An 11,603-nucleotide genomic window follows, 5' to 3' on the forward strand; every position below is an offset into this window, starting at 1 on the left:
ATCAAATCTGCCAGGAATCAAATGGAATACATGTATGGCCACCATAAGTCCCAGGTTTTGCTTCCAATACATTTGTATGTTATCCCAAGGTTTGTGTGCGTTGCTTGGTCAGGTGTACGGCGGCCAATTTATTTCGGAACGAACGACGAAACCCTCGCCGCTGCAATGTATAAATGTGCCCAGTGTGTGCATTTATACATTACCTGTCCGGTGTCAGCCTCCACGCTGTGACAGTCCTTCCTGCCAGGTTCCGCGTACACGCTAGCTGACGTCAGATGCTATGCGCTGCTAGCGTGTACGCGGCTATGTGGCTGCCCGGCAAGATGGACTGTCACCGCTTGGAGGCTGCTACCGGACAGGTAATGTATAAATGCACACACACTAGGGGGGCAGATTTATACATTAGGGGGGCAGACACAGCGGGCTCAGATGATTCCCTGAAGAATTCATGCTGGAATCGGCCTGTAGAGTATGGGCAGCTTCAACCAATAGACAAATTTATCTCTAATCAGATTCAGTTACAGATAAATTTGTCTTTGTTGAATCTGCCCATAATCGTCAGGTCCATGGCCACCTTATAGGGTACATACACACGTCTGATTTTCGCAAACGACCCGTCGTTTGGACGTCCAAACGACCGTTCGGACCGGACGTCAAATCAGGTGTGTGTACAGTCTGTCGTTCAGCTGATAAGACTGGACTTGAGCAATCCACCATGCAGATCGCTCAAGTCCAGCAGAATGACAGACTGTACACACGCCCGATTTGACGTCCAAACGACGGGTCGCTTGTGAAAATCAGACGTGTGTACGAGCCTTTAGTGAATGTCTCCCTTTATTGTGATTCAGCATTTCCATACAGTATGCAGTGTTTGCCCTCATAGATTGTGCTGTATCTCCTGGTTATCACTGCATTGTCAGCAGAGAATGGAAGGAGTCACTTGACCTTTTTCACCCAGAGCAGACAGTTTGAATTATTGTGCTGCTGTTATCTGTGTACTGACAAGGATGAGTCATATAAACTGAATGTGATGTGTTGAAAGAAGTGACTGTCAAGTCATTCTGATTCTGATTCTGTCTATCTACTGTACAAATATAACCTTGAGAAGTTGCAGACGTCTTTAGTTGTATTGTGTAAAGGGTTGTCTCTATCTCCGAAACCCAAAAAGTAAATTGCAGGTATACGTGTCCCAGGCTGCTTGTTTTCCATTTTGGTACCAATTGCATGCTCATCAAGTAAAATTGGGTGTGATGCACAAAAGCCCAATAAATTTACTATGTGCAGGCAGCACATGGGAATTTTACAACTACTGTACTAACACCAGGTTACCATAGCAATTAATGTGTTACCTCAGTAACGCTTGTGGCACTATTAGCCTAATGGGCCCTGCCTCCCTGGCATTAGTACAGGTATAATAGCTGTAAGACACCTGCACATGGTAGATTTACTGGCCTTCTGTGCATCGGGTCCAGTTTTTAAGCCTCTTATTTCTGCTAGGGCTTAGATTTCAGTCTCCCATCCACCACGGTCACCTCTCAGTCGCTGCTGAACTCTGTAATGGCACTCTGCTCATTGTGCCAGTCAGGAGTCGGTGACCCTGTGATCACTGTGAGCCAATAGCACTGATCACAAAAAAGAACTGAGGAAAAATAGTCTCTGGTCTTTATAGAGTCGCATATCCTGAGAAGGTGAAAGGGAACCCGATGTGAGAGGTATATGGGGGCTGCCATATTTATTTCCTTTTAAGCTATACCATTTTCCTGGCTGTACTGCTGATCTTTGCCTCCAATACTTATAGCGTAGACCCTGAACACGCATGTAGTAGATTAGAGGTTTCTGACATTATTGTCAGATCTGACAGGATTACCTGCATGCTTAATCCTGGTGTTATTCAGACACTACTGCAGCCAAGTAGGGCTGCCAGGCTACTAGGGCTGCACGATATATTGTTTTAAAATCGATATCACGATTTGTGGCAAAACTATTTTCTAATCCTCAAAGTGCAGGCTTTTTACGCGTACTATTTTAAGCGTTCCAAGCGTAAAATTGTTTGTGTTCGACATGCGGCATGCTTCCTCCTTGCGGCCGGAAGGAGTCAGAGCGGTAGTAAGTAATGTAATGCAGCCAGCACGTTGCTTGTGGAGGAGAAGGATCCTCACATAAGGCACTCCTGTTCTGCACCCTGTACCCTGTCTCCCGTGGTCACACAGTGTACTGTACATCTGCTTACTGCCCAGGATCTGTTATCTCTCCACTATCCTGCAGAGCAAACAACTTGGATCACCACCCACTGCCCAAGATCTGCTGTGGTACTCAGCTCTGCATTTATTTATAGCTGCTATTTGTTTTGATAAATTCACAACACATAATGCAGTAACATTTATAAACATGACAGAAAATGACATCATACTATCAATTTCATAGTATGATGTCATTTTATGTCAATGCATGTTTGTAAATGTTACTGTACATTGTGAATTTAATGCTAAAGCTTGATTTGAAGAAAATCGTGAAAAAAATCGAAATCACAATATTGACAGAAAAAAAATCGCAATTCAATTTTTTCCTAAAAAAATTCGTACAGGCCTACAGGCTACTGGTATCGGTTAAAAAGGAATAAATATGGCAGCCTCCATATTCTTCTCAATTCATGTGTCCTTTAAGCTAAGTACACCTGCTAGATTACAGTTGTTGCAATGTAATGATGTCCTATGAATGACCGTTCTCTGGAAATTGTGACAAGAAGCAGATCTGTACATACGGCATCGATATGGTCGCTCATAACACTGTACAGCCTGTGGAGAAACATGCATGTGGCATTGGTAGCAGCCCGTGCATAGGGACATTCTATAGGTGGCCATACACTGGTCAATTTGCCACCAGATCGACCAACAGATAGATCCCTCTGTGATCGAATCTGATCAGAGAGGGATCGTATGGCTGCCTTTACTGCAAACAGATTGTGAATCCATTTCAGCATGAAATCGATTCCCCATTTGTGAAGCTGCCGCCGCCCCCCGGGCCTCCGCATACATTACCTGATCCGGCCGACGCGAGTCACCCGGTCTCCGCTGTCTTCTTCTCCGCTCTGGGCTCCAGCTTCACTGTACTTCCTGTCCGGGGAAGTTTAAACAGTAGAGGGCGCTCTACAGTAAGAAGTGAAGCATGCCGGACTCGGAGCCCAGCGCGGAGAAGAAGCAGCGGTGACAGCTGGGACTCACGCTGGCCGGATCAGGTAATGTATTACCGCTAGCGTCGGTCGTCGGGCATTCGAACACCGCTTTCGACGCACTCCCGACCCATGGGCGATCGAGCGAAATCTTCCGGACGCGAATCAACAGGACTGATTGATTTCGGACAGAAATCGATCGTTTGGTCAGCGTTTGCGCAACAATGTCACAGCCGATTCGATCACAGTGATCGAATCGGCTGTATATCGGCGGGAAAATCGGTAAGTGTATGGGCCCCTTATGGTCATACAGACAAGCTATGCAGGTTACCTGGTCATTTGTGAACTGACAATGTTTGTGCATGCAGTCTCACATGAGCAATCTTGAGAATTGATCTTACAGGATAGCTTGTCCTAGGGTTTGTTTTCAATGCATTACTGTCTTTCAACTGCTTGTGGGATTAATTTTACCTAGTTTATGTGTAATAGGCTTTAATGTGAGAGGGTATGCACACCAAGCTCAGCTGACTACCTGAAAGATACTGGCGACTTCTGCGACTTGATGTTCAGTATAATTCTGGCTGCCTCTAATGCTTTGCATTTTCTGTCTTGTAACTGTAGCTGGATGAAGAGAAGAGACGTCAGAAAATCGAGAGCTGGGAGAGCATGAAGGAAGGGAAGAGTTACAAAGCAGTCTCTCGTATCAGTCAGGTAAAGCTATAATTAATGGATTCTGCTGTGACCTGAGAGATGTACTGGTGTCACTGCTGGTAGTCATGTGCAGAGTGTGGGCTCCCTGCCTTCAGCTTTGTATCACAGAAAGCCAAGCATGGTATCCATTTAGATGTAAATGCTTTTTAATGTGGCTCACAACTTCCTGGAGGGAGGGAGTATACAAATCTAGAGAGATGGCAGGGTGCCTTTTTTTCCTTCATAGAGGAGCTACTAGCAGAGCACTATCCGTTCTCTCCCCAACCTGTTCACATCCCTTTTTACATTTCCTCTCCTATTGTTGTACTAGTAGTATATTGTGACTATACATGCTGTTTTATGAGATGGGGGTGGGGTGTAATGGAGGGGTAGGGGAGGGTCCCTAGGGCTGGAGGCCCATGAATATTTTGCTATGAGGCCTCCCTGATTTGTAGTTAAGTTTATATACTGTATGTCTAAACAGTGTGTTGCCTCGTTGCATTTCTCCTATTGCTCTACTCAATATATTAGCTTCAGGAGGCTTTCAAAGGACAACCGAGGTGACCTGTGACATGAGATAGACATGTGTATGTATAGTGCCAAGCACACAATATACCTAGGCTGTGTTCCTTTTTTTTTTCTCTTTCTCTGCCTGAAAGAGTTAATCAGGTATGGAAGTGACAGTTTCTGCCTGGGTCAGACTATATCGTAACCCTCACTGATAAGTAATTACAGCCATAAAACACTTTCCTGTCAGTAAATGGCTTCTGAGAGCAGGAAAGAGATAAATAGGGTGAATTAATAGATTTGAGCTCTGGCATACTTCAATAAAAGTGTCATTGAGCAGAGACAATGAAACCATAAAAACTAGTTTTAAATATAAAATAAAACTGGGTTATCTTTAAAAAAAAAAAAAAAAAAAAAAAAAAAAAAAAAAAAGCCATTTTTAGGAGAAGGAGGATAGATAGAATTGTTTTTCTCATCAGTTTATTTTCACCTCGGATGTCCTTTAACCACCTTGGCGGTAATGACGAGATCAGCTCGTCCACTACTGCCGCGGTGGATTTCTTAGGCCCTGGAGGGTCTTTTTTTTTTTTTTTTTTTTACCAAGTTTTCGGACGGGGTGTAGCTAGCACTTGGCTAGCTACATCACCCCTCCGATCGCCGCTCTTTTATACATAACACCACCACCCCATCCGGCCAGCCAAGTGCTAGCTACACTAAGTTAAACCAATTTAACACACACACACACACACACACACACACACACACACACACACACACACACACACACACACACACACACACACACGTGTAAATTGAAGAAGAAAGAGCTAGTGGCACTAGACGAAAAAGTCAGGAGGATGGCTAATACTGGAGTATGACCTAGAGTTACGTGCACATCTTGAAGCTTGCTTAATGTGTCATAAAAAGAAAAAGGATAGAGGCACTGTAACTTGCAAAGGTACTTTTACTCACAGTTTACAGACAGCGGAACATGCGGTGGGGGTGACAAGGCCTGACAGCTGTTTCGCTTAGAATAAGCTTCCTCAGAGGCCAAAGGTATAGCACTTGGCTAGCTACATCACCCCTCCGATCGCCGCTCTTTTATACATAACACCACCACCCCATCCGGCCAGCCAAGTGCTAGCTACACTAAGTTAAACCAATTTAACACACACACACACACACACACACACACACACACACACACACACACTACGTACACACTACGTACACACACACACACACTACGTACACACACACACACACACACACTACGTACACACACACACACACACACACACACACACACACACACACTACGTACACACACACACACTACGTGTACACACACACACACCCACACACCCACACACACTACGTACACACTACGTACACACTACGTACACACACACACACACACACACACACACACTACGTACACACACACACTCACACACACACACACACACTACGTACACACACACACACACACACACACTACGTACACACACACACTACGTACACACACACACACACACACACACACACACACTACGTACACACACACACACACACACACTACGTACACACACACACACACACACACACACACACTACGTACACACACACACTACGTACACACACACACACTACGTACACACACACACACACTACGTACACACACACACACACACACACACACTACGTACACACACACACACACACACACACACTACGTACACACACACACACACACACACACACACACATACACACACACACACCACACACACACACACACACTACGTACACACACACACACACACACACACACACACTACGTACACACACACACACACACACACACACACACTACGTACACACACACACACACACACACACTACGTACACACACACACACACACACACACACACACACACACACACACACACACTACGTACACACACACACACACACACACACACACACACACACACACACACACACTACGTACACACACACACACACACACACACACACTACGTACACACACACACACTACGTACACACACACACACACACACACACACACACACTACGTACACACACACACACACACACACACACACACACACTACGTACACACACACACACACACACACTACGTACACACACACACACACACACACACACACACACACACACACACACACACACACACACACACTACGTACACACACACACACACACACACACACTACGTACACACACACACACACACACACACTACGTACACACACACACACACACACCACGTACACACACACACGAACATCTCTCACCTGTGGCTTGTTGCGTCATAGATAACTGGCAGACTCAGAGTGAGTGATTCTGACGGTAAAAATCGATGCATATATAGCCAGATTTATTATGTAGAATTGTATTTTTATTTTAAAGATGATTTAGAAGAGCAGTGTGAACATGGTTTATATTTATGGTCAAAGGTGCACTTATACCTGAAGCCATAAGAAAAAAAACATACTAAAGCGATAGAAACTAAAGATAAAAACAGACCACTAAAGCGAGAGTTATATGGAAGCTGCCATATTTATTTCCTTTTAAGCAGTACCAGTTGCCTGGCTGTTTTGATGATCCTCTGCCTTTAATACTTTCAGCCATAGCCCTGAACAAGCATATTCAGATCTGACAAGTTTAAAGGTGGCCATACATCAGGTGACTTTGCTGCCGATTGACCATCCGATTTGATTATTACAATCAAATTGGATGAAAATCTGTTCCGCTAAGTGCATGCCTGCTTGACAATGCAACCAGTTTGAAAAAAAAAAAAAGAAAAGAAAATTTGAAAAAGATTAGCTGCATGCTTGTTTCTGGTGTTATTCAGACTCTAATGCAGCCAAATAGATCAGCAGGATTGCCAGGCAACTGGTATTGTTTAAAAAAACATGGCAGCCTCCATATCTCTCTCACTTAGTCACTGAATTTGTCCAACTCAGTAGTGGGAAACCTCTCAATAGTACAGAGTCTTTCCCAATCTTTTTACACACCTCACTTCCAGAGCTGGGTCCCTCTAAACCTATTCAACAAAATTGTTAAATAAATGTTTCCAGCGGTGGCACTCTTGTTTGTACACAAAACAATACCTCCGGAATAGTGTGTATGATGGCTTTTCCAGCTGATCCTTTTCTTTTTTTTGTTATACTTTTGTTTATTGAAAGATTTTTTAACATACAGAAATTAAACATTATTTGACACCAAGCATATAGTAAAAGTTCCATTAATAGACAGGACCATGAGCATCAATTATCACTGGTTTGATTGCAGACAGGCAGTAGTCAGTTATTGGAAGAAAGAGGGCTTCATATGATTCAGGAGTCTATTTGAATGGATTTAAAGGATGTAGGTATCCTGATCGATATCGAGATACCAGGACGATCCTGTCCTATTTGTGCAGCTGATCCTTTTCTAACACCAAGTTTGGGTTCTCGTATCTATCAGATGGTATTCTGTACATGTACCCCGGAGTGACATGTACAGGACCAAGCTACATTTTCCAGCATGTCCAATTTCAAAATGACTGAGAAAACGATCATCTGTTGCTAATTTCTGAATGATCTGTAAAGGTTCTTACACCCCTACCAACTATCTGTCCAACTATCTGCCAAACTTGTCTGTTAAGCCTTATACACACGCTCAACAGCGGTCTTTTATGCAGCACAATTGTCAAACAGCCTTTGTTGTGAAGCAAGTTGAAACAACTAAAAAAAAGTATTTTGCTATTGTTCAAAAAGCTGGTAAGACTGATAAGAAGTCAATCCAACAGTTGGATTGACATCTTATCAGCTGTTTGAACAATAGAAAAATACTTTTTTAGTTGTCTCAACTTGTTTCACATCAAAAGTTGTATGGGGCTCAACAGACAAGTTTAGCAGATAGTTGGACAGATAGTTGGTAGGTGTGTATGAACCTTAACAGTAACTTAATTAACTCCAATCAATTGACAATATGATCATTAGAGGAGGAGGGGGGGGGGGGGGGGTTGACACATGTTCTCTAATTTAGTTTTATTAACAAAACTAAATTTAAAGACAACCTGAGGGGTCAAAAAGCAAGTACTTTCCTTAAGGCACGTACACACGCCATATTTCCACAAACAACGGGTCTGACAGACCCTCCCGCTGAGCGGACGTTTTGCCGGCAGTAGCACGTGTGTACGCGTACACACGAGCTACTGTCGGCAGAACGTCCGCCCAGCGGGAGGGTCTGGAGGACCCGTCGTTTGCGGCAGTATGGCGTGTACGCGCCTTAAAGAGAATGTGGAGCCATTCCTGCACAAGCGGCTTTGGCTAACTGCGCAGGTGCAGCCGTACTCACACAGATGCAGTACGGCCACACTCGTGCCCGAGAAGGAGCGCGGCCCGGATGGTCAGCAGTGGGGTACTGGAAGACTGCATAAAGCCACAGGTGTCGAACTCCAGGACTGGAGAGCCAGATCCATGCCAGTGTTTAGGCTGGACTGAGAAAGAGAGGAATGTGTTCTACATTCCTTTCCTGAATCAGACCCATCAATTAATTTGAGCTGTGTCAAAAATGTGTGAGGCCCTTGGGCCTCGAAGGACTGGTTTGACATCCCTGCTCTATAGGATCCAGAGGTCTTGGGTAAAGATGTGTTTTTGTAGCCAAGGTTTGTCTTGGGTAGACTTTAAAGCAGATTGTGCATTTATAATGGTCTCTGTGATTCTCTCTGTACAGCCACAGGAGCCGGCTCCCAGCACCTCTGCATCCTCCACTGCCCCAAAGCCCAAGCCAGACCGGAGACCACTCAGGAACGCTGGTCAGTATGCAGTGTCTGTTCTCTGGGGGACATTATGATGATAAACATGTAAAGATGTCAGGTATTTAGCGAATGTATGTATGCACAGTATGCATATTGTTTGAGCTGCCAATTTTACTACAGGGGGCCGCCAGCGGTGGTAGACTTAATCTCCATGTTACATTGGCGTGCCACAAGCATGTGTTAGGTGGCATTATACCAGCACCCTCCCCTCTGGCTGGTTCACAATGCTGAGCTCTGAGCTGCGTACATACTGTACATACAGAGAAATAGTGAGCATAATTGTATAGCACTGCGTTCTGGGAGCCTCTGTGAGCACGGAAGATGGATATCGCTGAACTGCACTTGTCCAGACTTCTCAGATAGCCCTGTCACAGGATATCCATGAACAATTCTGATAAAGTAGGATTTTTAATTTCAAGCTTCATACAGAAATTAGACTTTGTCACCTAATATTATAGTTATTGTTGTCTGTATTCAGCTGCTTGCTACTGTATTCCCCCACAGTTGGAGAGAGACAAGACATGTTTATATTGCACTTTCTTCCTGGTGGACTCAGAGCTGGAGCCATTAGGGCGCGCTCAGTAGGCAGTAGCAGTATTAGGGAGTCCTGCCCCTCACTGAATAGGTGCTGGCTTACTAAACAAGATTTGAACCCTGGTCTCCTGTGTCAGAGGCAGAGCCCTTAACCAGAACACTATCCAGACCTCCCACTCCTTTCTCTGTGCCTCTTCTTTCTATAGAACAATACAGGAGTCACGGCTACGTAGTTGCTAGAATAGTCAGATCATTTCTTGCCTGGCCCAACTATTGCTTAGTCATGTGTATAGACAGGTTCCCCGCATAAACTGGAAGTTCTGATAGATGCACAGTATTTAATATGGTGACTTCCCAGCCAGCTATGTGGCTCTATTGGTATCTCCAAAGAGAGGCCAGGACTTTCACTCATTTTGCTGGATCTTTAGCAGTGTTCCAAGCTTTTACTCAGCCTGACAGAAGGCACTGTGTTGTGTGCCACACTGTCATCCCTCCTCCCTTCCCCACAGTAGTAATACACATTGCTTGGCTGTAGGATGGCTCTGTATGCACTCATGTGTGCCACTGTTGCCATAATGATCAGATCCAGATCCCAACCGTTATTGAAATTGGGTGTAAATGACATGTGATGCTCTAGTTCGGTGCCCAGTACAGGGAAGTGGCATAGAATTGACTTTTAAGGACAATGCATAGAACAGTTTAATAGGCCATTCAGCTACGCAGATATAAAGAAATTCTAATAGCAACAGTAAGCTAGTATTCCATGTTTTCAGTGTCTATGGTTTGGAGGTCAGTTTGCTGATTTCATAGCACTTTTGTATTTTTATTGGTTCATTTGTAACATTCACCGAGTTACACAAGCTAAAAACTTTCATTTTTAATGTCATTTGAATGCATGACTGAATAGTACAGATTACAACATAGACCTGTGTTTTTTTTTCTTGCTCTTTCAGGCTATAATCCCCTGACAGGTGATGGAGGAGGTACCTGCGCCTGGAGACCTGGAAGAAGAGGCCCCTCAGCAGGGGGATGAGGTTAAGCTGCCTTGCTGGTGTTTTTTCAGTAACAAATACCAGCAAGGTGATCGGACTGTGCCGCCTGCAAAAGTAGCGTCTTGTCTCTGCCCTGAAGAGTCTTGTGTCGGCATCATCTGGTGTAGATCTGCGTCATGCAGAGCGTTGTCCTTCATCTGCTCTGAGATGCACACCAGCAAGACTGACCTGTGTCTTAACTGGAATGCTGAATTTCAGGAAAACCCAGCGACATGTCAGGTCATCAGATGATGCTTCTCGCTGCAGTCTGATGCTCTTCATGACGTCATCCTTACAAATGGTTTGCAGCCAATAAGGTTGACTGATGTTGCGTGGCGGATAGCCCTGTGTACGTCCTTTTTGTATTGTCGTATCAGCAGTTCGAATAGAAAAATAGATCTCCTGGACCTCCAGACAAAATGGGAACTCCTGTGTCTTGGAGGGACGTAAGGATCTTCCGTAATAATTCAAGGTTCAACACTTTTTACAGCAGTTACGTCCATTATTAACTCATTCATGCTTCACGAAAGTCTATAAAAATTTGATGTCTGTAATCAGTCTGTGAATGTTGTTTTTTTTAAAGAAAAAAAAAACCGTGCTTTTAAATACAACGTGGAACCAAGTTGTTGACGTTTTGGATATTGTGGTCAAAGAAAAATAATCTTACACTTTAAGGTAGCCATACATCTAGCGATTTTGGTGGCCGATTGACCAAGAGACAGATCTCTCTCTGATCAAATCTGTTGCAGCCATAAACTGCAAGCCAATTCCTACTCGATTTCAGCATGAAATCTTGCAGGAATCGGCCTTGTGACA

The 11,603-nt window shown here is 44.3% G+C and overlaps 1 protein-coding gene across 1 annotated transcript in view; it reads left to right on the top strand.

The window, feature by feature from the left end:
* SELENOS (selenoprotein S) overlaps nt 1-11,341 on the top strand; it is a 52,146-nt gene extending 40,805 nt beyond the window's left edge. The window contains exons 4-6 of the mRNA XM_068272450.1: nt 3,791-3,880; nt 9,138-9,219; nt 10,710-11,341. Of these exons, the coding sequence (XP_068128551.1) occupies nt 3,791-3,880; nt 9,138-9,219; nt 10,710-10,789 (252 nt within the window). The 3' untranslated portion in view covers nt 10,790-11,341. The remainder of the gene's footprint in view (nt 1-3,790; nt 3,881-9,137; nt 9,220-10,709) is intronic.
* Nucleotides 11,342-11,603: the final 262 nt, after the last annotated feature.

Source organism: Hyperolius riggenbachi, chromosome 3, assembly GCF_040937935.1.
Source record: "Hyperolius riggenbachi isolate aHypRig1 chromosome 3, aHypRig1.pri, whole genome shotgun sequence".
NCBI classification, from domain to species: domain Eukaryota; kingdom Metazoa; phylum Chordata; class Amphibia; order Anura; family Hyperoliidae; genus Hyperolius; species Hyperolius riggenbachi.